This window comes from Aspergillus flavus, chromosome 8 (genome assembly GCF_009017415.1).
Source record: "Aspergillus flavus chromosome 8, complete sequence".
Classification (NCBI taxonomy): Eukaryota; Fungi; Ascomycota; class Eurotiomycetes; order Eurotiales; family Aspergillaceae; genus Aspergillus; species Aspergillus flavus.
Window position 1 is genome coordinate 1781252 of NC_092403.1, and position 27750 is coordinate 1809001.

At 46.5% G+C, this 27750-nt stretch overlaps 9 protein-coding genes across 9 annotated transcripts; 5 read left to right on the forward strand and 4 right to left on the reverse strand.

Moving 5' to 3' along the window:
• Positions 1-1177: 1177 nt before the first annotated feature.
• On the reverse strand, positions 1178-3919 carry F9C07_12837 (putative exocyst complex component Sec10; the record flags this gene model as incomplete). Its single annotated transcript, XM_041295280.1, has 2 exons — positions 1178-1678; positions 1736-3919. The coding sequence occupies 2 exons, from the start codon at positions 3917-3919 to the stop codon at positions 1178-1180; spliced, it is 2685 nt and encodes an 894-aa protein (XP_041151155.1).
• A 586-nt stretch (positions 3920-4505) lies between these two features.
• F9C07_2287445 (putative undecaprenyl diphosphate synthase) lies at positions 4506-6402 on the forward strand. Its single transcript, XM_041295293.2, has 2 exons — positions 4506-5450; positions 5516-6402. The coding sequence occupies exons 1-2, from the start codon at positions 4958-4960 to the stop codon at positions 6103-6105; spliced, it is 1083 nt and encodes a 360-aa protein (XP_041151154.1). The 5' UTR covers positions 4506-4957; the 3' UTR covers positions 6106-6402.
• F9C07_2174642 (uncharacterized protein) lies at positions 6403-8290 on the reverse strand. The gene is made up of 3 exons (XM_071509369.1): positions 7855-8290; positions 6993-7726; positions 6403-6935 (listed from the first exon to the last, which is right to left on the reverse strand). The coding sequence occupies exons 1-2, from the start codon at positions 8004-8006 to the stop codon at positions 6994-6996; spliced, it is 885 nt and encodes a 294-aa protein (XP_071367395.1). The 5' UTR covers positions 8007-8290; the 3' UTR covers positions 6403-6935; position 6993.
• A 734-nt stretch (positions 8291-9024) lies between these two features.
• F9C07_2237058 (regulator of Rac1, required for phagocytosis and cell migration) lies at positions 9025-11272 on the forward strand (the record flags this gene model as incomplete). The annotated part of the gene is made up of 3 exons (XM_041295279.1): positions 9025-9288; positions 9371-10739; positions 10809-11272. 3 exons carry the CDS (start codon positions 9025-9027, stop codon positions 11270-11272), a joined length of 2097 nt encoding a protein of 698 aa, XP_041151153.1.
• Positions 11273-11546: 274 nt separating this feature from the next.
• F9C07_1941475 (checkpoint RAD17-RFC complex, RAD17/RAD24 component) lies at positions 11547-14897 on the forward strand. The gene is made up of 3 exons (XM_071508515.1): positions 11547-11664; positions 11719-12617; positions 12705-14897. The coding sequence occupies exons 2-3, from the start codon at positions 11874-11876 to the stop codon at positions 14493-14495; spliced, it is 2535 nt and encodes an 844-aa protein (XP_071367396.1). The 5' UTR covers positions 11547-11664; positions 11719-11873; the 3' UTR covers positions 14496-14897.
• A 68-nt stretch (positions 14898-14965) lies between these two features.
• F9C07_12841 (putative UPD-GlcNAc transporter (Mnn2-2)) lies at positions 14966-16455 on the forward strand (the record flags this gene model as incomplete). Its single annotated transcript, XM_071507904.1, has 2 exons — positions 14966-15153; positions 15333-16455. The coding sequence occupies 2 exons, from the start codon at positions 14966-14968 to the stop codon at positions 16453-16455; spliced, it is 1311 nt and encodes a 436-aa protein (XP_071367397.1).
• A 211-nt stretch (positions 16456-16666) lies between these two features.
• On the reverse strand, positions 16667-19570 carry F9C07_1941362 (Dynamin central region-domain-containing protein). Its single transcript, XM_041295268.2, has 3 exons — positions 19296-19570; positions 17246-19237; positions 16667-17186 (listed from the first exon to the last, which is right to left on the reverse strand). Exons 1-3 carry the CDS (start codon positions 19392-19394, stop codon positions 16878-16880), a joined length of 2400 nt encoding a protein of 799 aa, XP_041151151.1. The 5' UTR covers positions 19395-19570; the 3' UTR covers positions 16667-16877.
• A 169-nt stretch (positions 19571-19739) lies between these two features.
• Positions 19740-23627, reverse strand: F9C07_2287449 (drebrin protein). Its single transcript, XM_041295267.2, has 4 exons — positions 23023-23627; positions 22781-22968; positions 20810-22702; positions 19740-20701 (listed from the first exon to the last, which is right to left on the reverse strand). Exons 1-4 carry the CDS (start codon positions 23222-23224, stop codon positions 20615-20617), a joined length of 2370 nt encoding a protein of 789 aa, XP_041151150.1. The 5' UTR covers positions 23225-23627; the 3' UTR covers positions 19740-20614.
• Positions 23628-24423: 796 nt separating this feature from the next.
• F9C07_2076999 (adenosine monophosphate deaminase) lies at positions 24424-27586 on the forward strand (the record flags this gene model as incomplete). The annotated part of the gene is made up of 4 exons (XM_041287485.2): positions 24424-25872; positions 25929-27049; positions 27115-27221; positions 27279-27586. The coding sequence occupies 4 exons, from the start codon at positions 24424-24426 to the stop codon at positions 27584-27586; spliced, it is 2985 nt and encodes a 994-aa protein (XP_041151149.2).
• Positions 27587-27750: the final 164 nt, after the last annotated feature.

Sequence of the window (27750 nt, forward strand, 5' to 3'; positions counted from 1 at the left end):
AAACTCTACCGCTTGTGGTGACCAAACTATAGTATCCAACCAACAATACTGGTTTGTCATTGGATGGTACCTACGTGGTATTTGTTTCAGGAGTACCTTTTCTTGGCGCCGGGTTGTCACATTGCACACACGCACGCACATCCACACACAGCAGAACAAATCAGATTATGTGATAGCTGTGATGCTAAAACCTCTCTTCCTTCTTAGCGCCAGGGTGGATACTCTACTCTGTTTCTCCTCCTATTGCAGCTTTCATGCTTCAACCAGAGACACTGGACATCCCCCATGGAACGGGCTACAAGAAAGCTATATATAGATATATATATTTAACTGTGTGTGAAAGAGAAATGGAGGTTACATGGGAGAGGATAATCTAGATATAGAGAGGAAGAAAAGGGCGAGAGGAGACAACCAGTAACTGGTCACTAGATCTAGCTATGTTGTGATTGTCGGGACTCGCTAGTACTTGATTGAACGAACTGGGAGTCTAGTTGTGTGGTACAAAATGCGTGTTATAAGTAGATAGGATGAAATTGAGAGACCTATACTTTAGGTAGCACGTGAGATTAAGTATTCAACGACGCACACTTTCTATCTTGCACTACTAGTAGTTGTCGGTGTTATCGTAGGGGGGGATATAAAATAAAATAGAAGAAGAAGAAGAAAATCTCTCTCCAGTATGTACGTTTTATCCAGTCACTACATTTATAGGAGACGGCAGATTATGCTCATGTGCAAGGGCGACAATAATACAACAGAGACCACGGCTGAAACTATGATTCTGCGTATACCTTGCCTAGACATGGTGATCGCAAATTCGAGAATCCGTCTCTGCGCTTCGCCGGCGGGTAACCTTGTCAGTTTTAGCGGGCATAGGAGCAACACAATAGTCTCATCTTCTCATCATCTCTATAGAAGAGCATTATATAACACAATTGGGGCAAGGGTTTTTATCCCGTTGCATGCGCATGAAAGTAAGGCCCGTCAAGATTTTACAAATACAGGAATAAATGAAGTGGTCGAGCGATACTGCTGTGTATTATTAGAGATGGTTTACAAGCCTTTGAAAATAGTATTCCAACACAAGAAGAGCTAACCCTGAAACAAGAAGTCATGTCAGGTTACCTGCCATGCGAAGTCCCTAGAATAATGGAGTATCCCACAAATAAAGCTACCTTCAAAGGACACTGAGGACATTCTGCATCGCAGCTGTGTTGGAATCCTCTCTTCGAGAGACATAAGCCCGGACTTCTTGCACGCTGAGGCCAGCTTCGACTTGTCCACCTCCCGCGCCTCGCCCAGAACTTGTCCCGGTATTGTTCCCAGGCCTGCTGCTGCTACTCGCAGCGCCACTCCAAACTCTTTCTCGTAAAGCCTCAGAACCTACAACAAAAAGGCTACCAACCTCCAGCAAGACGTCCAGCGCACCGCCAGGGCCCTTGACCTGCTCGTCTATGTCCCAGGATTTGAGCAGATCTGTGTACTGTGTCATATCCTTAGTGACCATGAGGCCACCAGGTCCATTGACCGCGAAGCGCTTAAAATGCTCCAGAAGTAAGCTGCGGGTCCCCATGGCTATCTCTGTTAGCAACTGTCGCAGATTGGAGCCACCAGGCGGTAGTGATGTTGCTGTCATGTTATGTACACGAGAGAGAAAGGTGCAAATCGAAGAACAAGTCTGAATGTTTGTCAGTTAGTATTGCATATCCTAGCACACGGCGATCATCCAACTAACCGGTGTCTGCAGCTTCTCCAACCAAGCTGCATTATCTCCTTCCTTGGGCCGAAAGTCATTCTTCCTCTGGCCAGAAAGAAGTTTATTAATCCACACCAAAGAAGCGTCAATGATTTTCTGCTCAATCGTATTTACTTTCTCCTCGATTCGCATAGTTGTCAAGTTTGTCTTCTTTTCCATTTCTCGGCGAACTGTGATGCTCCCTGTTGCTAGGGGAATGAGTAATGTGTTTATGCACATTACCATCAAGTTTGCAATGCCGATTGCGCTCCTGACCGCTGGGAGGTAAGCAAAATCAGGCTCCGTTTTCCCTAATTCTTGTGATGTCGCTGTCTCCAATGCGGCATCGAGACAAACCTCAATGTAGCCTTCTCCCATAATAGAAAGGAGAAGAGTCAACAGAGCCAACATGTCCTTTGGGGTTTCGCTGCTTACACTTAGCTCCAAGCCCCGACTGACTCCCTCAGCAAGCCATTTGAGCATTCTTTTGGCGTGTGATATGCTAGGAAGGCCATCCTCCTCAGTAAGTTTAATTTCAGTTCGTCTTAAGAGGTCATTGGCATCCCTCAAGCCCGCCACCTGAAGTAACATCCTTCGCTGTGTCGGTGAGAAATCCGAGGACTCAAGGCGATTTATGTACGCATCCCGTGCAGAAGATAGAAGTTCAGTACCTGACTTCGAAAGAGATGCCATGAAGGTAGTTGCTGCCTTCTTTCTACGTGCATGGAACGTGGTGAATTTGAAAAGCAAGGATGTGTACAGCTCCTCCAGTGTTTTCTTCTCCCTCTCGATATAAGAGGAACCGACAAAGTATGGCACGAAGAGATCCTCCAGCTGCTGATCGAGAATCAATGCCGTCTGAGCGGAAATGGTATCGGGATGTTCAGTTAGACCATGAGCTTTTAAATCTTCCACTAGAGCACCGATATAACTGCGAGAGCTCTGTAGGGAGCGTAAGAAGGCGAGAGATGAGATGCTATTAGCCTTCTCCAGAACCATTTCAAGTCTCTGTTGGATGGATTGCTGAAACACGCGCTGCAAAAACTTCCCGAGGACCTGTTCGTAGTAAGGGAAGGCTCGCTTTATAATAGCTGATTCCTCCTGAACTACGACCTTAACCTCGTCAATGAGTGACTGAAGACTAGGTTCCACCTTCAGAGGCTCCGAATCCGGGTCTGCGAGTTGTTCCCAAGCTTCTAGATCCCCACCTACTTCTTCTGTAACCAGCTGACTTCGGTCGATGAAGAACTGGTGCTGATTGACAAATAAAGCAATAACACTGGAGCCCCCATTGAAATCCTGGAGCACAGTTGCACAATCCTTCATACCTTCAAAATTTGCCTTACGATAGAAGTCGTCGAACTGTTTCAAGAGATCCTTCTCTAACGTCTCTGAGAACTTCTCAATGATCTCCCTTGTATTTAGTCTGGTCAATCCCGTCTCTTCAACCGTGCCCTCTTCTGCAGCCCCATGCCCGGACGCCCCATTGTTCTTCCCCCCCGAGTTGTTCCAGCTTTTCTGATCAAGCCTTTGGCTAATCCTCAGTAATTGCCGCGCTATCTGTGCGGAGCGAACTTTGGCTTCACCAGTCCCAGATCTCCTCAAGTTCTCCAAAAGCGTAAGTTCTCCCCTGTTACTTACGCTATCCCAACACTCAAGGAGGAAGTGGGCGTCAAGTGCTCGGCGTCTTTGTCGGTCAAGCTCTTCCAGCTTCCGGCCTGTTTCAACAGCCATATTACCGGTAGATCCTGAAAGTTCGCTCCCAGTAGGCCCGGGTCCAGCACCTGTACCATTGAGCGACGTATCAAGTTGTTGGAAAGATTCAATGGTCTGTTTCAGCTTCCTGCCAAGTGTGTTGATATTCTGTGAGTGCTGGGCCTCGGCTCGGCGGACTGCAGCCGAAAGCTCATTCTCCTTGATCTCTAAGTCACCAGAAAGTTCACCCAGTCTCCTCTGTGCATGTTCGAGGGTCCGAATGAGTGGTTTGGGATCGAATAGTTGATTCCCAGTAGTGGGGCCTAGCGTAGAGCGACGGTTTGAAATGGCACTGTCAGAAAGCGCTTCGATGAATTCTTTGACTATAAAATCGCGGCTCGAAAAGTCCTCAAGAGTGAAACTGGGGCCCTGAGGGAAGACAGATCGCGACGTGGGATTTATAGAGGTAATAGACGCACTATCCGGCATCGTTCTAGCTAACGGCAAGGCTTCGTCGGCATCGGGCTATTAAAAGGCGTAGTTTTGATTACGATGCTTATATGCGGCAGAGTAAGATATATGTTCGCATGTAGAATCGTGAAATCCTGATGGGTGTGGAAAATGGAACTCTTCTCTTAGTTTCACATCTAGGGAATGCAGGATAATAGCTTACTACGGAGTCGTATTAGTATGGAGTGCCGAGCAGTTTGATTGCGTAATTGTGTTTCCCTTCCGTATAGTACACCATAATAACAGGGGAGGCCTGCGTGTGACAAACGGATCTGACTCCTCAAGTGTACGCACTGAGATCTATGTAGCCAGACTGTCTGGTAGAATGATATGGCCGGTGTAAGTCTCAAGAGGTCTGTAAACTCAGGCTCAGCTGTAAGAAGGTTTCAACTATCTAGAGGACACATTACCACTAGTAAGTAGTACAGTGCCTACTACAGGTACATACTATATGTTCGTGTAGTACTCCGTACTTTGTACATGTATATACAATCACGTAACGTATGTATGTAACGTATCTAATAACATACATACAGTATGCTCCATACGTACTACATCATCTTTCCCAGGGATATCAAGAGAGACAGATGGCTCTAATACATGAATGCCACTAATGTCCATCTGCAATGGTTGGTTTGCATATGTTTACGACCACTGGATTGTCACTGTGGCAATGCACTGTAGGTCCGTACATATGTACATACGCCTTACGTATTTTAAGTGGATTATACTCCGTAGATGGGAGTGGAAATATGGACGAGCAAATCCACTTCGTTGTCCAATTAGTAGGTCAGGCTCTATGGTTGCCTGGACCTGTAATGCTAAAATAAACGTAGTCATCTACGATGTCTATGGTGATGCTTTGCGCAAAGAGATACTTAGAAAGACAAGGTCGCACTTTGGTACCTTCCTACCTGCTCACACTGACCACTTTCAGATTTTCGGCACCACTAATTGATCCAACAAACACCTGGCCATTTCATCTCAGCTCCTTCTCGAGCACTCACACTCAATACCATGGTATCACAACGGGATAAAGAGCTGCTCAGAGATGATGTTCGTGCCCGGGGAACAAAACTTAGTGCTGCTGATCGTGAGAGCCTTTTGAAACCATACCTACCAGATCCCTCGGAGCTTCCACTTCGGCCACCGCAGCGGCGCAGAAAAACATCGCCCAGGAAGACACCTATCCGGACTTTCCTGAAGTCGCAACTGCACCAGCTGACCTACACTCTCATTCACATTTTCTTTGGTATCGTCGTTCGCCTCGTCCAGAGCTATCATGCCGTCGTAGATAGGGTGTTTGCCATCGTCTATTATCACCACCGCACCCCCGAATTGATCAGAAAGGATGTGAAGAATTTGGATCGTTTGCCGGAGCACTTGAGTGTTATATTGTCACTGCGGCAAGAGGAGGATTCTTTAACGATTTTAATGGATGAAGTGGCAGAACTTGCTGCGTGGAGCGTCAGTGCTGGGATCCCTGTGTTAAGCGTTTATGAGAAGAGTGGTGTGTCTGCCCTCTACAGGTCAAAACAGTGCGAAATAATCTTCCTAACGAATCATTATGCCTAGGGGTCCTAAAATCATGCATTCCCACACTGCACCGCATCGTTACAAACAAGCTCTCTGCGTATTACGGCTCTCCTTCCCAACAACCAACGTTGCGTCTTTTTGCCCCTCACCACCCTGTGTATCAACCACAGGACAGCCACTCAACTGAGAAAACCAATACTGATTCTCTGACTGTGCTTCTATTGTCGGCTACCGATGGCCGAGAAACGTTTGTGGACTTGACTAAGACGCTCGCTGAGATGTCCCAGAATGGAAAACTATCGCCAGAAGATATCACAATGGAATTGGTTGATGCAGAAATTAGCGAGATCACGACACAGCCGTCTCAGACAGCGTTACCGACTGCCGCTGGGAACAAAACAATATCTATCCCGGACGTTTCCGTAAAGCCAGAACCTGATTTACTATTAGTATTCAGGCCCTTCTTGAAATTAGATGGTTATCCACCCTGGCATATTCGACTTACGGAGATGTATTGTACAGGTGACAAGAGCAACAGCATAACAGGCTATGGGGAGGCTGTCGAATACCAGGGCTTTCTTAGGGGTTTATGGCATTATGCAGGGGCTCAAATGAGGTTCGGGCGTTGAGCCCTCTCTCCCTCCTGGCTTTCGTTACTTCCATGCTCACCTCTTTCCCGTTGTTGGAAGGACCTGAATCGAGGCTTCGTATTAAGCGTCAGATTGTTTCTTGATGAGTGACTTTGGGAAGATGGTCCTAGAATAATGTACTACACCTACATTTCCCGCAGGCCACATACATTTTCGGTGTAAGATAACATGCATATCACAAATTGACTGAATTCCCATGATAGGTAAAGTGTCCGGCCGTGCCTATATAATTTGCTTTTCGTCGACTTTTTGAACGACTATGCTGTAGAGTAGGTTACTCCTTCCCATGTATGCGTCCCTTATTCGGCGTACTTCATTACATACCTTTGCCTTTGTGTAGATGTTTCCAGTATTTGGATGAGATTAGCAAGCCCAGACTTCGCTGTTTTGCCTCGGAAAGTAATGATGTTCTATTGGCTAATTCTGTAATGACTTACAGGAGTAGTGTTAGGCTTGTTTACTAGTTCACTCTATGCAGTGCTTCGGTAGATGCGCCTCTGATGAAGTATTAATAAAAATGTAATTCTTATACTGTAGAATGATCCAGGACTGTGGACATTCATTATGTATATACAGCATCTTTGCGACAGTCCACATATATCTCCATTAACTCTGATATTAGCCGCTGTAGGGGGCCTACTATGTATATCATTCTGAACTGGTTATTCTAAGTGGAGTACCTCAAATCATCGGTGCTGTGAATAACAAAGGGATGACTTAATCAATTGCTTAGTATGATCAATAAATCGAGGCACTCTGCCATGTCAATTCGTCTCGTTGTCAAGCCGATTAGCTCAATCGCTTATGAGCTGAAAGTTACAGATCAGCATCAAGGTCCAAATGGAGCGAACCCCGAGCTTACTCACATTATCTCCCAAATGTAACTTGATGACCGGGTGCTGCTTGTCTCTGCTGGCCTAGAGGATGGACCTGCCAGTGTGATAAATGATCACGTACACAGTCCAAGCATCGGACCACTTCTATTCCTGTTTCTGTCACTCCTTCCACCGCACAGCACGAGCATATCTTCCTCGGCTGTCTGATATGTGACTTATTCTTGCTTGTGTCGTCTTGTAACCGGGTCGTAGTATCTTTAAACAGCTGGCTCTCCCCGAGCAGATATATGGAGCCACTGCAATTAACCGCATCGCAATAGCGGAGACAAATATAGCAGCTACGCTCGCCGCACAAATCACAGTCGGCATATGCATCAAGTACTTCTTTGGTGGTTGGCCTTCTGTGGCAGATATGACATGGTCGTAAACATGAAGCAGATGCACAAGTACTATGTTGCGAGTGAGGACTCGGAACAAGGGTTCTAGGAGATACAGGAGGGGACGAGACATTAGAGGATCCGGAGGTATAGATATTTGGTGATAGCATCTTCACCTGCGCTATGCTTGACTCTGGCGGCTGCGTGAGGCCATCCGACCAGGGATCTGTACTTTGCGGATGGATGTACGGCTGTTGAAGAGCTCGTCGTTTTCGAGGAATGCATCGCTGGCGAGCGGAGAGCTCTATGTTATCACCGGACAGGTTTGGACAGTCCAAGCAAAATGGGGCGCTTGACGTATGAAGCGTTGTCGGAATAAACTTGGTGCTGTAAGATATATCCTTCAGATTAGTTGATTTCCCAGTCAATCGGCTCAAGTAAAAACCCTCGTTGTCGTATTCTCTCCCTTTTTTATCTTCTTTAGCTGTGCCCCCAGGTGCAATTGTCCTACTTACGTATTAGGTATAATAATAGCGTCTGACAAAGTGGGGTCCCTTTTTCGCTTCTTCAGTTGCAAATTTAAAATAGATATGTTGTCTTGCTCAGACATGATACCGGGCATGGTGGAATGGGGAGCTGTTGTCGAGAAACATGTGGATATGTCCATCGCCTGGGGAAAGGGCTAGAGCTGCAAACAGGGAAATAAGAAAAGCATTCCCGTGCGAGCGGAGAGAATTAGATTAATTGAATGAAACGAATTCGTTGCCTTTTTTTAAGTCAACATAACGTAGTGCGCTAACCAGCCATAAGTAACAGATGTAGCTCGAGAAGAGGTAAGGATAATATAAAACACACTTCTGGGGCTTAAGCTTGGCGTCAGGTACAGGTAAAAGATCCGCTGTGTTTCAGCTCTAGGCCGGTAGTTGTATGTATAGTAATAAGGTAGAGTAGTACTCCATACGTAGTTTATTACGACTACTCCATCAAATATTGAACAGATAACAATGTTACATTATATATACATGTACCCACTAGTACATACGTAAACAATTTGTGTAAAGTTTATTACAGCACCTCCTTTGGTAAGGGACGTACGAAATTTTGGTAAAGGGAGTACATGAGCAGACCAGTAGGTATGGAAGTGCTACTACGTGCCTTTCTTGTAGTGTACTCCGTAAGGGTGGAAGTCCCACTGAACTACTCAGAAGCAATGAATAATTCAGTGACTGGGTTATTTACCTGCTTTCACGCGGTTAACCTTCCTAATAGGTACTCCATACAGTTCAACAAGTACTTCCTTAGTACATAGTGATAGAACTCAGACTAAATACACGACCATTCATCATCCATTTTAAGTGGGTCCTACTATGTTCTGGGTACCTCTTAAATTAGTCTAGTTACTTGTACTCCTTACCAGTCATCTTACCTTGTTCTTGGCTCGATTAACGAATCCCTGAGTTGGGAGTCGCTCCTCTTATCCATCAGCCCTTTTGAATTTCACCCTAAGGAGTGTGTATGCCGTTGATATTACCGAGCATATGGCTGTCGCCTTCCACGATCAATGTCACTTGCCTTCTTAAGAAATAACTCTCGTGACGCAGAAGCGGCTTTTTGACTCGCCTTGTCTCTAAAACCTAGTGACACTGTTGGGACCATTGACAAGAAAGAGTCGTGGCATCATCGCGATGGAGAACAATATTTCCGAACTAGTTGAGAGGTTAGGGAGCGACGAAGACGCGGTACGAAAAATGGCAGTCTTTAAACTTCAGAGTAGCATTGGCGACCCATCGTTTGCCGATATTTTTATTGCAGAAGGAGGCCTAACTCGACTACGCTATCTGAGTTTACATGCCAGTGGAAACACGCTGGCCTATAGCCTGACAAGTCTTGCCAGACTACTCGAAGTGGACAAAGGCTGGGAGTTTGTCGATCAAGAAGTAGTTGAAAGAGTATGTCGTGGGATTGGCGCGCATTAATCAAGGTTCTGTATCAGTCAATACCCATGCTGATAAATGACCCTGGCCCTTTTAGATCGTCGAACTTATAGTAACGCATCCTTTGGTCAACATTCTGCGTGGTGCAATGTCTATCCTGGTTTCCATTGTATCACACCCTCATACAGGTAGTCGCTTGTCGCAGAATGGGACATTCGGCTTTCGTGCTTTGAAACCGGCCATCGCTCTCTATCCGCAGTTTTTGGAAATGCTTGTTAGCAGGCTCTCATCGGCTGACCATGCGCTTTGCGCCAACGCGCTTCAACTTATAAATTCGCTTATGCGTGACTCAATCACGAACGACTCCGAGTTGGAATGGCCCAAGTTCATCCAAAAACTACAGGATCTAGGTGTTATTCGAGCAGTTTATGCCCTCATGCAAGGTAGCGCATTACAGGATCATGCGCATCCTCTGATCGAATTCCAATCTTTAACCAAAGTCCTTCTGAGGAAATGGAGAGACGTCGCGCTAGATTTGGAAAAGCCAGAACATAGACGAGCACTTAAAGGAATACATTTGGCCAGTAACAGCGAACGGGATCTAGAAAAGGGAGCCGAGAGTGGCAATGAGGCCCGACGTTCAAAAAGGCACAACCCGGAAAAATGGCGCCGGCTGGGGTTCGAGTCGGAGAGCCCTACCGTGCAATTCGAAACCATGGGTTTTCTGGGAATGATGGATCTGGCAGATTATATCAGGAACTACCAAGATGAATTCCAAAAATTGCTTCTAGAGCAGTCGACGAAGCCGGCGCAAAAGCGGTGTCCCATAGCGCGTGCTTCCTTGTCTGTCACACAGATCCTCTACGAGCATTTTGAAGTTGATAAGTCAGAGATGGAAGATGCGAAAAGTTACTTGATATTGGAGTCTCGCGTTAACTTTGACAAGATATTCAAACCTTTACTGCTACATTGGACCCGCCTACATGTCGCAGGCCTACATGCCTTTTTCCGATTATGGAAGGTCACTGGCGCGGAAGTGGAAGATTATGAGAAAATTGTGGAACTTGTTCGTATCCTTGTCGAATCAGTTGTTGGGGGAGCACCACGAACAAAAGATGTACAAGATGTGGAGGACGACCTAGCAGAATTTGAATATTCTCGGCTCCGGGAGCTACAGATGGAACTCCTGGAGCTTACCTATGAAGATGTTTGGGGGCAACATTTGCGACAGGTGCGCGAAGAGCTACACCATGAAGCCCTACAGTTTGTCAAGGAGCAGAGAATCAGATGTCTGTTGAAAGGTGCTTGGTTTCCTAACGACGGCAGTTCCAAGGCGGATATGGTGGCTTCCGGGGATCCCAGCTGGAAATTTGTCCAGCTGTCACATAACCGAAGGATTTTGCATTTTGGACATTTCCATAGCGTAAAAACACAGTGCCCAGAGCTTGACGCACTTCCAGAGAAGCGTAAGAATGCTTCCTTCCCTTTACCTGCCCCATGTCATTGCTGTGCTAATCATCTGTACTCTATATTAGTCGACCTCTCAATTGTATCTTCGGTAGTTTCCAATGTTTCAGCGACCTCCGATGACTCCTCGTCATCGACGGTCAAGAGTGTGTCGCATCACTTCTCTGCTACCAAGATCACTATTCATGGCCATGCTCAGTCTAGGTCGTCCACAGATGAGTCAGGAAAGATCGAGGATCATGCACGCTCAACCAGCAAAGCAACTCACAGGGAAGCAGTTCTATTGACTCTGCGGCCACAATCTCCAAGTATTGCGTCCGAGTGGCTTGACGGCTTGCTTATGCTTCTAAACCAACAGCCTATCACGGCAGAGACAAGCAAATTGGTAAATTTAGTCAGCGACTATGGGCTCAAAATCCGGTTATTGAATGTTAGGTTCGATGATGGAGTATTTGCAGGTGAACCTCCAAATGTTCCATCACGGGAAGACCTGGATGATGATTATTATTATGATGTTTTTGGGGGGGCTTAGGATACTTTTCACAATTTTCTTCTTTTTTTTTCTTTTGTTTTGTTTTCTCATCATTTACCGGCCATGGAACTATAGCAGCGAGTTTTCAACAACAGTTGAACGCTTGTTCACGCGCTGTTATCAACCAGCTTGGCTTTTGACACTGATTAATATATACCCTGTCTGTTTTCTTCTCCATCTTGCCCACTCTCTGCTTTCTTTCCTTTCTTTCCTACCCCCTGAACTAGATCATCTAAACGCCTAACCCTGAACTGTTATCTCACCTAGTATATAATTGTATTCGCTGTACCTTAATCCCAGTAAGCTCCTACTGGACGACAACGACATAGTACATACCAAGTAGTATGTACACGCATACATCAATACTTACCTTCTTGGCTTGTTGAGACGAGGTACGGTACCGTACGTAACCTATTATATAATACCGTTACCTGACACATAACTAGGGAACAGGACATCCTTTGTTCTAATCCTTCAACCCAACGCTAAGGTTGAAGGGCTTGCTCTTTGCTTTCATTGAAGGGACAAGCATACCAGGTTCATTTGGTGTCTTTGCAAAGAGCTCTCCTACAATGATTCCTATATATGTTCATATCTCCCAATGATGGCTGATCGCCCCAGCAAACGTCAGCGAATATTGGCCATTCAACCGTCAGCTCAGGACGCTGAACTTGGGACGGAGAATAAACAGAGACCTACTTGCATATCTTCCAGAAGGGCCAAAGCTGATCCTGGAGCTCTTTCAACTAACTCTTCACAACCCGAAACGAGACGTATCCCGTCGGGTCCAAATCGAACTTACTCCAGTCTCCGAGTCCACCCTTCCTCTCCACCCTCCGATAAAGGGACGCGCACGACACCAGCATCGTCCCTCCATAAATTCTTTGGGCCTGCAATTATTGAACAAAGATGGCCCTCCCGAAATCTCGAGGCGACATGTCTTCCCACAAAGGAAGCAATGGAAGGGATAAATGGCAACGAGGAGGACAACGACGATATAATAGATGATGATTATGATTCCTACGATGAGCTATTTACTCAACATCTTGCCAACGAAGAGGCAGTGCGAAATACGACTAAAGACCAAACGCCTTGGCAAGTGCAGTCACCCAAGGGAAGGACCAGTGTTGCGCGTAAATCTGCCGACCCACGCAAACGCTTCGTCCTACCAATGGTCTCTGATCATGAAAATAACGACTCATCACCAATCCATTCTCAGGCCCATAAGCTGCCTTGGGCACAGCAGTATTCCCCTACCAATCTAGATGAGTTAGTGGTTCATAAGAGAAAGGTCTCAGATGTGCAAAGCTGGCTTCGCAACGCCTTTGCAGGAACTGGGGAACATGTAAGTATTCACCCTCTGCCGTTTATGTACTTCTGATCCAGAGTTGTTTTTGCATCCACGTTAGAGTTTATGTCTTGACGATAACAGAAACTACTTGTCCTCCGAGGTCCTGCGGGGAGCGGTAAAACGACCACAATAAACATATTGTCCCAGACGCTAGGGTTTGATATACTCGAGTGGAAGAACCCCCCGGTCTCAGAGTTCGCTACAAAAGCATATGTATCTGTTGCTGCTCAATTTGAAGAATTCCTAGGCCGCGGTGATCAGTTTAGAAAGCTTGATTTAGACGAGCTCACTGAATTCCCACAGGACTCCAATCGCTACCATCGCCAGCGCATCATTCTGATTGAAGAGTTCCCAACTCTCTTGCACCGAGGCTCTTCTAGTTTGGCTGCATTCAGGCTATCTTTACAGCGGTATCTTGCTATGGAAAATACATTGCCCTCTCACGGACTTAATCGAAGCGGGGTCAAGGCCCAAGCCAGCTCTTCTCCTGTTGTGATAATCGTATCAGAAACCCATCTCACGTCAGGTTCCTCATCGGAAAGTTTAACAGTCCATCGGCTACTCGGACCGGTACTTTTCAATCACCCCGGCACAACCATTGTTGATTTCAACAGTATCGCTCCAACTTTTATGTATAAAGCCATGAAATTGATTTTGGAAAAGGAAGCTCGCCATTCCAGGCGCAATAAGGATCCAGGCCCTGCCATATTGCAAAGTATTTCTAGATCAGGGGATATTCGAAGTGCAGTCGCCTCCCTAGAATTTCTCTGCCTTGATGTTGGGCGTTGGGGAATTCCTGCTACAAGGGCAAAGAAATCTTCTCGCAATAACGTAATCCTTACATCCGCGGAGAAGGAGACACTGAAGCTAGTAACCCAAAGGGAGGCTAGCCTAGGAATATTTCATGCTGTCGGGAAGGTCGTATACAACAAGCGAGACGATACGGGTGTCGCAACCGAAGGCCCTATACTACCATCGCCTCCAGAGTATATGCGGCATCATGACAGGCCGAAAGTGTCACAGGTCCCTGTTAATGAGCTCGTGGAAGAGACAGGAACTGATACACAAACTTTCATTAGTGCCCTGCATGAAAACTACGTACCATCTTGCGATGGTCCGTCGTTCGTGGATTGTGTCGATGCATGTATAGTCGCTCTATCAGACAGTGATATGTTATGTATCGACCATAAAAGTTCATACGGGAGTCGTACGAATAGAAGCAGTGCCGGTGTCGATGTCATGCGGCAGGAAGACATAAGTTACCAAGTTGCGGCTCGTGGTTTACTGTTTGCTCTCCCTTACCCAGTGAAAAGACGTATAGCGACATCAACTGGTGAAGATCGATCGAGCGATACCCATAAAATGCTCTTTCCGAGCACGTTGCGACTGATGCAGGAAGCCGAGGAGATTGGAGGCCTTACGAATGTCTGGGTTAAAAAGCTGCTGAATTCATACCGCGGGACATCGGCAGGCCCGGATCCTGGCTTGTCCGCGTCGTCGTTTACAAGATGCAAGTCAGGTCGCGTAGAAGATTACCGCAATGATCCAGGGGGAATTGTGACCATGATACCCCGCCAAGATCTCGTGCTGTACCACCTACCATATCTTACAAAGATTTATCGCGGTGAGGCCGAGATTGCCCAGCTTCGGAGGATTACTGGATTTCATGGATCCGGGTGCCCAAACAATTGCCTGGGAAATAACCCAGATGTAAACCGTTCAGGTTTGGCTTCTGCCAGCCACGGTACCTCTCAAATGCTATACTCAACAGATCTCAAAAGCAACACTTTTGGGCCTCAGCTGCCACCAAACTACGAGCAAGAGGGGGAGAAGCTTATCTTGAGCGATGATGATATTGTTGATGATTTGTGACATCTTTCGTTGCAGTAGCTGATCCTGAGTTCTTAGTTTAATGCAGGCATCAAGCCGAAGCTTTCGCTAGTTATATCTCATGGGTCATGATAGTTGATTGCCATAGAGGAGGCGAGCCAGTTAAGGAAAAGAGCCTGATAAGGTAAGGCTAGCCGCTATACATATGTGCATATGTACCAGGAATCGTCCGTAATGTATAGAGTACTGTTGTGACTGATGACTAATCAGTGTCAGATATAGCTAGTCAACAAGGAGGAATTAACTAGTAGTCAGAGAGTAATTTCCACCAGGCTCATTGACTTGATCAGCTGTGATCATCTGTTCCTTCAAACAGTGCTTCATGTGTTCTTTAACTAAAATCCAGAGACGTTTCAACTTCGCTATTGCGCTAAACCGACCCGTCCATCCTCTTTTGCAAGCCAAGGCTCTCCTTTCTATGACGTTCATATAGTCGTTCTCATCAAGAAAAGATGTCCAAACAACATGCCGGAACCTTAGAGATTGATGATCATCTGACTGAGCGTGACGAACCAAAGGAGCCACATGCGAGCCTAGGTAGCATAACCACTGCAGCGGCTTATACTGTCCTTCCCGGCTGGACAACTATAGTTTTGATGATCTCGCTGATTTTCGGTGGTTGTTGTGCCAATGTAAGTGGGTAGTACTTGATGAATTGCCTCTCTTTCTGACAGTTGAATTACAGGTCTTTGCCCTGGAAGCCATCATCAAGTAAGTCGTGTGTGCAAATTAAGTACCAAGAAGCGATAACTGATGTCGCGACACAGGGAGCAACCGAGCTCAGGTAATTGTTATCTCTCGCTTCGATCCCAAAAATAGTTTTTTTTCGTCTTCTTCTCTAATGTTCGCACCGCAAGGACCCCTCATAACATTTGCACAGTTCATCGTGACTGCACTGTTAACATCTCCAAGCTTCCTGTCTCTGTCGGCGGGCCCTCAGTCACTGTTTCTTAGTCGGCGTGTAATCCCTCTAAGATCATGGCTGGTATACACAGCTTTCTTTGTGACCGTCAACCTTCTAAACAATTGGGCTTTTGCGTACAAGATCTCTGTCCCATTACACATTATCTTGAGATCCGGGGGCCCCGTGGCGTCCATGATCGTTGGGTATGCATTCAATGCTAAGAGGTACTCACACGGACAAATCCTCGCGGTAGCTATGCTTACCATAGGCGTCATCGCTGCAGCGTTAGCTGATGCTCGTACGAAAGGTCAATCCATAAGCGTTGGGTATCATCAAAATGATTCCACTATGGCTAGTACATTCATTGGGTTCAGTATCCTTGCCCTAGCAATGGCACTCTCGGCTTTCCAAGGAATTTTCGCGGACCGGCTCTATGAGTCTTATGGCAGAAACCATTGGAAGGAGGCCCTCTTTTATTCGCATACACTCTCTTTGCCCCTCTTCCTACCAACCTACTCGCACCTTTTGGCTCAGTGGCGGGCGTTGTTGTCTTCACCGTCGTTACTCTCTGGAATTTCTGCTATCGCTGCAAGAAAAGGGTCTGTCTCAAGTTCTCCCCTACTACTCGGCACCGGCTTAGCTACTGCCTCAAAAACGGCCTTTGTGAAATCAGTGCCTATGCCAATCATCAATACAACCTCTCACCTGCTGGCAGAGCTTGAGCGCTTCAAGTCTTTCCAATTCGTGTTGGCTTGTATTCCAATACAGGGATTCTATCTTCTAATGAACGCACTTACACAATACCTGTGTATTCGTGGGGTGCATCTTCTCTCTGCGAAATCATCCTCACTGACAGTAACTATTGTGCTCAACGTTCGAAAGCTCATATCGCTGTTGCTATCCATCTACCTGTTTGGAAATGATCTTGCGCCTGGTGTGCTTGTGGGTGCTCTATTCGTGTTCGTGGGGGGTGCTTTGTATGGTTTCGAGGGTGCACGATTGAGGAAGACATATAAACCATCTAACAAGAAAGATTGACATATTTGCGTGGCTTCAATATGTCGGGGCTAGACTTTGCGTGTTTTCTTCCGAGGACGTTATAGACCTCTACGTCCATCCCGGTTCATTATTGTGCTTGCATTGATAAAATCTATGTCCGTGGCTACGATTCACTATCATTTCTTTTTCTACAGCTCATTCTATATACACTTCACGGGTGTCAGTTAGACTAGACCCCAAATGCAGAGCTTTCATCATATAAGAACATTAAAAGTCGGTTGATATTGATACAGCTTACTTTGATACAAAGTTCAATCAATATTCAAGTGAGAATTCTAGCATAAAATATAAAATATACAGCTGCAGCTAGCGCTACAGAAGGGCTTCGACCTATTGTCCTCTACTGCACAAAAATCATCAAGGGATTACTGGCCACCCACCAGACGTGAATTTTGAACAGACTACAGGACCTCGCCTACGATTTTCGCGGCCTCCTTGTAGGTTTCTAGAAGTCTTTCGCACTTCTCCCTCTCCGCCTTAATCCCATCATCCTCGTAAAGAAGCTCCCCAAAAAGATCTTCCTTATAAAGTTCGCTGACAAGCCTATTTTGCACAACATCTTTACTATGATTGACAAGAAGGTGCATGATAGCCTTGGGAACCTGGTCAGCAATAGTTTCCCGAACAATATCGAAGTAGGAAGATATCAAGCGGCGAATCAACTCCGTCTCCAACAGCTCACGGTCGGAGAGAGTCGGTTCGGTATTTTCCTGTGCATTGTATAAGCCTCTAGTGTAACCCAACAAAATTCGAACTAATCACGACTTACAAGAGAGCTGATCTCGCCAATATATTCCGGAACAGGTACATAGTCATCGGGCGGCATCACTGGAGAGCGCACCTCCGTCCGCCGAATACTTTGGGTGGTACTGACTTCGTTGGTGTGGTTGGAAGGTCTGCTTTGACTCGAAGGTTGAGGAAGCGATGGGGATGGCTGGGCGCCATCCTTGCCAAAAAAGTAATTCAGGAAAGAATCACGTGTGGTGTTTGTGCCACCGAACATGGCATGTGGATTTTGATGTGCACCGTTCAAAGTTGCCGCGATACCACTTTCTTGGAGCTTTCCAATATTAGGGGGCATGTTTCTTGTGCCTTTTGCAGACTGACTCCTGATAGGGATGTTCTGAGCCTTTTGCTCTAGTGCTTGCTCCTCCTCATCCTCGGGGGAGAGACTTGTACTTCCGTTAATTCCGCCAAGTTCTCTCTGTCGTCGCTTCTCACGCTTCCTTCTATCTTCTGCTAATGCAGACTTCCTTTCTTGCTCCTGTTTATTCTGAATGATGGAAGACATCGCGGCCGCCGCACCGAGAAAGTTCGGATGATTTGTATTTATATAGGCTCTTTGTATGGAAATCAGCGACTCCACATATGCTGAACAAGGCCCCAAGCGCTCACGAAGGAGGTCGGATACTACCTCAATAAGCTTTGCTTGTAGGCGTGGAAAGCGTAGGAGTTCTTGTGATCCGCAAGTATGGCAAATTTTTATAAGTTCCTCGTACACAAGCTCTACACATCTCTGACTAGGAGCTTCCAACATCTTGATCTGAGGTTTCACGAGCAAATCGAAAGCAAGTTCAGGGACAAAGAGACTCGGACGAGGGCCAGTTGAGTTTCGAATTGCTGTTCTGATATCTGACACTGTCAGGTTGTGTGTAGGGTCAATTGTTTCAAGAGAATTGCCGAAAACGGAGTTGAATATATAATAGATTCTGGCACCACCGCAAAGCTCCTTGGTTGAGATTTCAGATGAAGTTCCGTCAATGGAAGATATAAAAGAGGAGGCAAAACGTGTCATTAGTTGCAGGATCAATGAACCACGATGTTCCTTGCCACTGAACTGTTTATTGCCATAGCTAGCAAGCTCCTGTTGTGTTTGACCCATGAGGGTATTCAAACGGGCTTTGATATCAGGGAGTCGATCTCTAATGTGAGACATCAAAGTCGTATTCAGTGTTTTTGCCAAAAACTGTGTTCCACAACGATTTGCCATGTTACGGTAGGCAGGGTGATGCCGGAAGAAATCAACTTCTGCCTGTAAAGCATCAGATAAGGATTTCCCTGATTGAATGTCTTGTTGGGATCTGTTGACAACGCCAATGAACCCCAGCTTCAGAGGATAGACACGTCCCGAAAGAATATCCATAGCATTCGTGCCGTGGTCCATGAGATCTAACTTTGTCAGAACGCCGATTGTTCTGCGCCCCATAGGATCTACCTGGCGAGCAAGCTTCAGGGCTTCAGAGTTCACCAAGTCGACATTTGCCGGAGATACCGCCAGGACAAGGCTGTTGGGCTTTGCTATATATTCCAAAATTAGCGCTCGAGTCTGCTTCTCTATGTCAGACGGTTGATCGCCAATGGGCACTTTGGTTAACCCTGGTAAGTCAACCATGGTGAGATTAAGAACATGAGGCGAAAATATCTTAAGATTGATGGGTTGCCTATTGATTCCCTTATTGCTTCCGGCTATCCTTGCGGTCTCGGCTTCAATTTCTTGTTTCACCAGGGCGAAGTCCTCAAATTTCCGACCAGGGAGGTGATGAAATTCCGCCCATTCATGCTGTCCAGCCACACTGGCGGCAGTGTGAGGAACGTGGATCTCATCGGTGTCAGGTTTGTCATGGCGTTCGCTGGGTATGTTTATAAGCTGCAGTATTAAAGGGCGCCTCGTAACTATGCCGCTTCCTCTCGGCAAGAAATCTCTACCGACAATATTCTCAAGCACGGACGACTTCCCTGACGACTGAGAGCCTACCACAACCTTCGAAATAAAATCAGCGCCGGCTATCAATCTAGGTTGTAAGCCAAACGGAACTTACTATTTGCGGCAAGTCAAGAGAATCATTCCCAATTGTATTGAAAACAAGGTCTTGCAACTTGTTGACGGTTACAAGCAAGTCTTCGCTAAGTGACGCCATCTCTATTTCTTTTTTCCCCTCTAGTTTGTCTTTTGTTCGTCTGTTTCTCTTGACTCCTTGGCTTTGTCTCTTCTTGTTATTCTTCGAAAGAGTTCAATTGGATATACCTTTCTGTTGTCCAACTGTCACAAAGTGTTTCACGAAAGTGCCACACAGAGATTGTACGCCAAGTACAGCTTTGAACTTGCCAACTAGCACTAACAAGCAGGAAGCCACGGCTATTGATCTTGGCCGCAAGAGTCTGATGCGAATTGCTTGCTTCAGTGTTGTCGTGGGTGGCTGGTCCTAGGATACACCACAAAGTGGAGCTCGCCCTTTCCTTCTTTCTTCTGCTTCTGCGGATAGGATGTAAATGCAAATTACACTTTATGGTCATGTGACATCGGGATTTGCGGTGGCTGTACGCTCCATAACATGTCAACACTCGTCACGTGGTTGTTTTTTGTTGGTACCTATCATCAATATGGAAGGTGACAAGTACGGAGTATTGGTATACCATTGGTCGTTTCCTCCCGTGAAACGACTCCTGAACATTTCTGTTCGCCAGTACGGAGTACAAAATACCTTAGTACCAATACTTGTCGCCTCTATGGGCATAGAGCTTCCAATGACTCAGGAATTAGTACGAACACAGTAAATTAACTTGAACAATTCAACTATTACGTTAAAGAGTACTAATGGATATTTTTCCATCATATACTCTTCACTATATGGGTGTCATCCATAATCTATTAACCCTATTAATCCTCAACTATATAGTCACGTAATAGGAGGGGCACATGGATACGAGCTCCTACTATAATGATGAAAAGCAATCACTGATAAGATAGCCTACTTATGTAGGAATACTGCCATTGTCCAATTGGCAGAGTCTTGGTTCGCGTATGGAGTCCAGAAAAGTTCACTAGAACAATACCATAAATGAATCGCTTCTCTTAGTGCTCCTATAGCAAGTTTAAGACAATTGCTATCATGACGCAACAAACTAAAGTCTTTCATATGCCGCTGAAGGCCCGTGTCCTATCTACGAAGGCAGCACCAAGGGGAAATACTCCTTTCTCATTTCTTTCCTTTTCTTGCTGATATGAATGTGACAAAGTATGTTCAGCCAAAAAGCCTAAAGGTTTAGCAAATAAAGTTGGCAGCCAAAGATAGGAAGCAGAACGCGTTAGACTTCCAGGCCATCGAAACCCTGTCTTTGTGGAAGACACCGCCTTGGATCACTTTCGAAGTTCTACATAATTTGCTGGGAAGAGGCCTTCTTTATTGTGATATTTACCAAACCACCAGTCATCGTCGGGGAATTCCTACATGCCATTAGCAGTTAGCCATAGAAGTTTTCCGAACACTTCATACGTCGATATGAACGTGGGAAAGACAGAAAATCGAAAGGGTGCGGGGAGGGAAAAACTTACGATATGAGTGATCTCAGCTCCCTCCGGAAAACTAAGCTCGTTGTCTTCCGCGGCTTCATAATCATACAACGCTGTAGCAGTGGGTCCATTAGCTGAGCTCGAGGCTAAAGGCGCCACTATTTCCGCATGAGGCTCTTGAATGTTTGTGTCCAAATGGTGCTCATGCAAGTCCGGCGAGGTAGAATTCTGCGGCTTGTCTTCCAGTAGCTCAACATAGTTACTCGGGAAGAGACCCCTCTCACCACGAGCGTTTGAACCCAACCACCAGTCCTTGTCAACCATTTCAATCTCCGTCACATATTCACCTTCCCTGAGCTCAATCTCATTGTCTTCCGCTCTTTCATAATCGTACTGCACCACGGCTTGAATGCCGTTGGTCTGGAGGTTGCTCCCAACTGTAGCCTCTGCCGTTGCCCGGGCGACATCTTGCGTGTCATCTGCAAGGTCTGCATCTTTCGGCACCGTCTGACGAAGACTTTCCGTGGGCAAAACAGCGGGTGGCGAGCGCTGGTCATCATGAATATCTGTGGCACCACGTCCAACAGGCATGGCAACACGGATAGGCGATGCTTCCCGTACTGGAGGGGTTGGAGGAGTAGGGGACCGAGGCTGCTCAGGAGGGCTCGGAGCCACTTGGTGAGCTTCGGGCTCCTGGCTAGCTTCTGGTTGCACAGGTCCCGTTGGTAAGCCGGGCAGAGGTACAGAACGTCCTGTATCCCACGGCTCATCGGACCTAGCCTCGGGAGCCGAGTCATCAAGTGACTTGTCCGCAAATTGGTCTCGAAGAGCACTGACACTTTGGGGGACTTGAGGCTCTGTTGCCGTGGCATCGTTTGCAGTAGGGTCCGTAGCCTGGTGAGATGTATTGCTGCCGAGAGACTTTCCAGTGTGTGTGGTCTGAACAGGGGTCCACGTTCTACCGCTGTATGAGCTCTTCCACTCGGCTCTGCCGCTGTGCTGTGTTTGAAGCGAGGGCTCCTCGTGCCCCAATGGTGGTACATCAGATGCAGTAGCTTGTCCCCGTTCCTTCGCTTTTCTCTCTGCCCAAAGTTGTGCGGGAGTCTTTCCTCCCTCATCTGCAAAAGTTCTGCTTGCGCTACCGACGGGCGCAACTGCTGAAGTTGGTTTTGGCATGGATCCACTAGGCAGAGGAGGTTTGGTCCCAACGAACGACTGGTTCGCTCCGAACTTATTCGCGACCTTTGGCTTCGGTAGACTTGTTAAACGCTCGGAGTGTCCTGGATTTGTGTAGTTTCCGGATTCCGCTTGCCTCTCGGCGTTATTTGGTGCAGCTAATTTGCTATCGTCTGCCATCAACTCGCTGGGTTTTTGAGCCCTGGCTCGAATAGCAGCAATATCAATCTTGCCAACTGGTTCGTATGCTCCCTTCACTGGTTCCGGCCGGTCATCCTTCATTTCGCCTGCCTCACGTGCCTGCCTCCTTATGGCAGCAATGTCTACTTTGCCCACTGGTTGATAGCCGCCCTTGACAACGTCGCTATGATCTTCGGTGGTATGTTGAACCTGCATGTTTGCTACATGTGGCTTTCCTGATCTAAGGGCCTGTATGTTAACCCTGGTTGGTTGGTAGGCCGGCTGCACCTTTTCAAGTTCTGTCCTGGTGACTGGAGGGGCATCTGGGCCCCAGCCATCATTGTCCGTATCTTTCTGGAGAGGTTTCTGGGGAGCAGCTGGTGTGGCATTCGAGCTGATACCATCGGTCCGCGATGGTGTGAAAACTGGCTTGGATGAGATTGGCGGCTTTGTAGGAGCGGCGGCCGGCTGTCCAGCTCCTGCAGAGTATTTAGCACCGGATGCGTCCCCAACTTTCCGTATAATTCCTTCTGCAGTCAAGTCCCCGTCCGCACGTGCAGTGATTTGAACATGGTAACCCTAGCAGCGTAAGGTCAGCAGCATAGTCTATGATGGGATAAGTGCTCTAGGAGACGTGTGCGACTAAAGGTCACTAACATGTAACAATTTTGAGACCGCAGATAGGTGACTAGTAAAATAACCCTTCGTCCGTTCGGGAACGCCCTCCCCACACCATGCAATAAGCACACTCTTGGGAAGTCCAGTATTTGGGTCGGTGACCTTAACAAAGGCGAATTGCATCTTTCCTTCGGAGAATTCGTCAATAAGATCGGCAAGTTCACCATCTTAAACATATTCAGTCAGCCCGAGTGTTCCTCGTTATTGAGCGTTTGACTGACCTCCGGTGCTCTGGACCTTTAGAACGCTCTCCTTGCTGCCCGTGTCTTGCTGAAAAGCACTAACAAGCGGTGCTGAAACTGAAAACACTGCCCATTGTCCATATGTAGGCGAAGAAGAGTTTGTGGGTGGGGAAGAGTTGACAACAGCTTGATAGCTCTTTACTATTGAAGGCCCATTGGATGAAAGGTTAAGGGATGCCATTTTCAGAAAGATTCCACAAGGCACAACAATAGCCAAGAAAAGTGACAGTGTTGGTGAAACTTTACAAACTGCAGAATGTGATCAGGAGCTGCACAAGTTAGTCCTAGGTTTTTGTCATGAACAGCGTGGATTAGAGCATACTTGGGCCGGACCAAACACAGAAAAGCCTACCGTGTCACCTTCTCCTGGAACGACGTATGCGGGATATGGAAAGGCGGAGAAGAAAGTAACTGTCACTTTTGTGCGTTGTGATTGGCGACTATGCTCGCATGTATTCCACCTTATGTAGGGTGATGTAGAATGTGTGAATGATAAGAGACTCTGACTATGGGATGATTTGATCTCTGCCTAATGAGTATCTAGCTGAAGGTGGGCGTTTCGGTCTGTTGTACGGGGCAAAGTTACAGGGTACGTCACACCACTAGCTACTAGTAGTAAGGTTCGGAGTACTCCCTCATACGTACACAGAGAGTCACGGACGGTACCGTGTACTAAGATGCGACCTGACATCCAGGAATAGTTCCTTATTATATTTAGTAGTGTACTACTAGTACTAGATACTATATATAGTACGGAGTAGTAAGTTAGTAAATGCTAATGCCGCCCGGGGACCATACATGTCCACAATATGTATCTAGGAAAAAAGTAAAGTACATGCGTGCCAAGACCTCTGTAGCAAGTACTAGTAATTGTTGAGTTCGAGGCTGGTAATCAAATCTATCACCTGAATGATAAATTGACAGTCTAGACTCACTCTTTATCACATCTTTTCAGGTGAGTGTTACCACATATGTTTTCTCATACTCTCCGTACATTGGGTTTTATTTTTGATTTCAATAATCTTAAACAGTTTCTAACTGCATATGGTCTTTTTCTCTCTCTCTTTCGCTATCCCTTATTTCTTCACGTTTTTATTTTCTCCTCTATGATAAATGGGAATCAAGACGATTGGACTATTCACAAGTCTACTATCAAATGCGCCTAATACTTATGCCCAATAGAACGTTTTCCTCTTCTTGGTTTTTTCTTTTTACTAACATCCATAACAAACCGTGCAGTGTGTAGTAAACGCAAGGAGTTTGATTAGTAGAGTTTTGCGGTGAGTATTTTGGGCGGAGAGATTACCGACTGATTGAAATCATTCCAACAGCAGCAACACAACAACATCTGCACAAGTGTGACGAACTCTGGATAGTCTTATGGCTTCGTCACAGCTCAGCATGACTCCTAGGCTTGATGCCAATGTTAACGCTGCTGAAACCTCATCGGAAGACGAGGCTTCCCTGCATTCCCACAGTGGGAATCCGCAGGCACGCGTAGGTGACACTACAGCCAATGAATCTAGTTTTGCCGCGTCGACAAAAACATCCGGTGACATTCTACCAAGGGATAGACTGCTCAAAACTCCTACCTACGATTATGCGTATGAAAAATCAATGAGCCATGCGGAAGCAAAACTTTTCTATCAGCATCATCAATTCGCCTCACGGAGTGCCGACAGTGAGCCTACCCTGAACCCAGTACCTGCAAATCACAATGCAGCCGTCACACAGACAGAGGGTACGCCAAGCTATACACCCACCGTGATGGAACACAATAGCTCCGAAGACTACACAGTCAGCACCGTGTGCCAAAATGATACATTTTCAAAGTTTCAGCCCGCTGCAAACCCCACTTCGCTGCTTGGTCGTGACTCGCACTTCATTCACGAGTACCAGTCCAATGGTTCCGCTGTACACGATACTCATGGTACTCTCGGGTTGCATGCAATGCCATCCAGAGTCCAGGACCAATTGGGTCAAACTGCATTTGGGGCAGGTAATGACCATTCTGCTGGTGATGTGTTGGGTACCGCCCAAGGCATATTGAATACTACTCCGGGCGACGATGCTGTTACATCAGAATTGAACGTAATTTGTCGCAAAATACTAAGATTACTCGATCGGCGATCCGAATACATCCAGCTATCATTGCAAGGTGCTGGAGATAACCCTAAGGATCATTCCGACTGGAAAGTATACCCTGCGCCGCCAGAACCAGCATGGGAAGGTGACAATGAAACTGGAAAATTTAACGACACCTCCCGACCCGACCAGAAGAAAAGGAAGATGGGTCAAGATATCGGAGAAGATTTTGACATGGCCGAGTGCCTACCTCTTCCCGAGGCATCAGACTGGGTTTTCAAGCTCGATGGGAATAGTGTGTATCAAGTGTACGAAACTTATGACACCGCCTGTCCTAATGAACCTGTTGTTCAAATTCCTTCCCTGAGAGATTTCTACATGGATCTCGACGCGGTCATAGATGTATCAACGGACGGGCCCGCAAAGAGCTTCGCGTTTAAACGCCTTTCTTACCTGGAGGGAAAGTTTCAGCTTTATACTCTGCTAAATGAATATCAAGAAATAGCCGACAGCAAGAAAGTACCTCACAGAGATTTTTACAATGTTCGAAAAGTCGACACACATGTGCATCACTCTGCATGTATGAATCAGAAGCACCTCCTTCGTTTCATCAAAAGCAAGATGAAAAAGTCACCTGATGAAGTCGTGTTATTCAGGGATGGCAAACATTTGACGTTGAAGGAGGTTTTTGAGAGTATCAATCTTACAGCTTACGATTTAAGTATCGATACGCTCGACATGCACGTATGTAGGAAACAACCCAATGTTATATTCCTGGTTTGCAACTAACAGTTTTAAAGGCGCACACAGATTCTTTCCACAGGTTTGACAAGTTTAACCTCAAATATAATCCTGTCGGCGAATCTCGACTGCGAGAAATATTCCTGAAGACAGACAATTATATCAAAGGGCGTTATCTAGCAGAGATAACAAAGGAGGTCATCTCGGACTTGGAATCCAGCAAATACCAAATGGTAGAATGGCGTATCTCAATTTACGGCAGGTCTATCCAGGAATGGGATAAACTTGCAGCCTGGGTAGTTGACAATAAGTTATTCTCCCCTAATGTTCGCTGGCTTGTCCAAATACCCCGACTTTATGACGTGTACAAGTCGAGCGGCATGATGGAAAACTTTGAGCAGGTCATCACCAACGTCTTCCAGCCGCTATTTGAAGTGACAAAGGATCCTAATAGCCATCCAAAACTTCATTTATTCTTGCAGCGTGTAGTCGGTTTTGACAGTGTCGACGACGAGAGCAAAGCAGAGCGACGACTGTATAGGAAATATCCTATTCCAAGAGAATGGAATACGAAACAAAATCCACCATACAGCTATTGGATATACTTCATGTTTGCAAACATCGCATCCCTGAATATCTGGCGCAAACGGCGAGGATTCAACACGTTTGTCCTAAGGCCGCACTGTGGCGAAGCTGGTGACCCTGATCATCTTGCGGTTGGGTTCCTCTGCTGCCACAGCATCAGCCATGGGATCCTGCTTCGGAAAGTCCCTTTACTGCAGTATTTATTCTACCTTGATCAAATTGGGATTGCCATGTCGCCTCTCAGCAACAATGCTCTGTTTCTGACGTATGACAAAAATCCATTTGCCAATTTTTTCAGGCGAGGCTTGAATGTGTCGTTATCTACTGACGATCCATTACAATTTGCGTTCACCAAGGAGCCCTTGATTGAAGAATACTCGGTTGCGGCACAAATCTATAAGTTTAGCGCGGTTGATATGTGTGAGCTGGCGAAACACTCAGTCTTACAAAGTGGTTTCGAGCTCGCCTTAAAGCAAAGATGGCTTGGCACAAACTGTTCAGCGGCAGGAGTCTCGGGAAACAATGTTGCAAAAAGCAATGTTCCAGACATTCGAGAGAGATTTAGGCATGAAACCTTGTTAGGAGAGCTGGCACTGTAAGGATTCCTAGCTCAGTTGTCTGGCACGTGTGAAGACATCCAGAGTAACTAATAATCTACAGGATTGGAAGATATGTTGACAGTCTGAGTACATATTCAAAAGCACTACCCCTCAGAGGCCAGTTGCATCCTAGCGTGACCACGGAAAATGAGAACAATCCAAGCCATCGTAAGCCCCATTACGCACCGTCAACTAGTGGTCTATTTCACTCACCAGCAATGATAGCTTTGCGGAAGGAGGCTCAGGCTACAGCATTTCTGCAGACTTCTAATACGGTGAATCCTCCCAAATATTTACAAAATCAGTCTGAGACCAACGCCGCTGGAGAGGCTTGCTTCCCAAGTTCCACTCCCCCGGGTCCCAAATCTAGCGAGGATACTGGACCCGAAACGTTACCAGAACAAAAGATATTCCCTGGTATTGTGCACGAAAGGGCTCAGCGGGGTAGTATGTTGACTCGGGCATTGGCTGAAGATGACAAGGATACGAAAGACGGGGGTAAAGATGTCAAAAATTGCCCAAGTCCATCATGAGGCAGCCTTAGTACAGGGCGATGCCATGCATAGTACTCCGTTTTACCTGGGCCACGGTCCTATAGGTTATGTCGTGGTTCATGACAGGCAATAGTTGCCACACCCATACATCACTGGCCTTTCGTTCACTATTTGGGGCAACTCAGTAGATCAGAGAATAGTGT

Bases quoted from the DNA above. Each gene is read 5' to 3' on its own strand.
- F9C07_2287445 (XM_041295293.2), top strand. From the start codon at position 4,958: ATGGTATCACAACGGGATAAAGAGCTGCTCAGAGATGATGTTCGTGCC. The intron at 5,451-5,515 runs GTGTGTCTGCCC...CATTATGCCTAG, and splicing joins AAGCGTTTATGAGAAGAGTG to GGGTCCTAAAATCATGCATT.
- F9C07_2174642 (XM_071509369.1), bottom strand. From the start codon at position 8,006: ATGGACATATCCACATGTTTCTCGACAACAGCTCCCCATTCCACCATG. The intron at 7,727-7,854 runs GTAAGTAGGACA...TATATCTTACAG, and splicing joins GCTATTATTATACCTAATAC to CACCAAGTTTATTCCGACAA.
- F9C07_1941475 (XM_071508515.1), top strand. From the start codon at position 11,874: ATGATGGCTGATCGCCCCAGCAAACGTCAGCGAATATTGGCCATTCAA. The intron at 12,618-12,704 runs GTAAGTATTCAC...TGACGATAACAG, and splicing joins TTGCAGGAACTGGGGAACAT to AAACTACTTGTCCTCCGAGG.
- F9C07_1941362 (XM_041295268.2), bottom strand. From the start codon at position 19,394: ATGGCGTCACTTAGCGAAGACTTGCTTGTAACCGTCAACAAGTTGCAA. The intron at 19,238-19,295 runs GTAAGTTCCGTT...TTTATTTCGAAG, and splicing joins CTCTTGACTTGCCGCAAATA to GTTGTGGTAGGCTCTCAGTC. The intron at 17,187-17,245 runs GTAAGTCGTGAT...TACAATGCACAG, and splicing joins TTGGCGAGATCAGCTCTCTT to GAAAATACCGAACCGACTCT.
- F9C07_2287449 (XM_041295267.2), bottom strand. From the start codon at position 23,224: ATGGCATCCCTTAACCTTTCATCCAATGGGCCTTCAATAGTAAAGAGC. The intron at 22,703-22,780 runs GTTAGTGACCTT...TTACGCTGCTAG, and splicing joins CGGTCTCAAAATTGTTACAT to GGTTACCATGTTCAAATCAC. The intron at 20,702-20,809 runs GTAAGTTTTTCC...AATGGCATGTAG, and splicing joins GAGCTGAGATCACTCATATC to GAATTCCCCGACGATGACTG.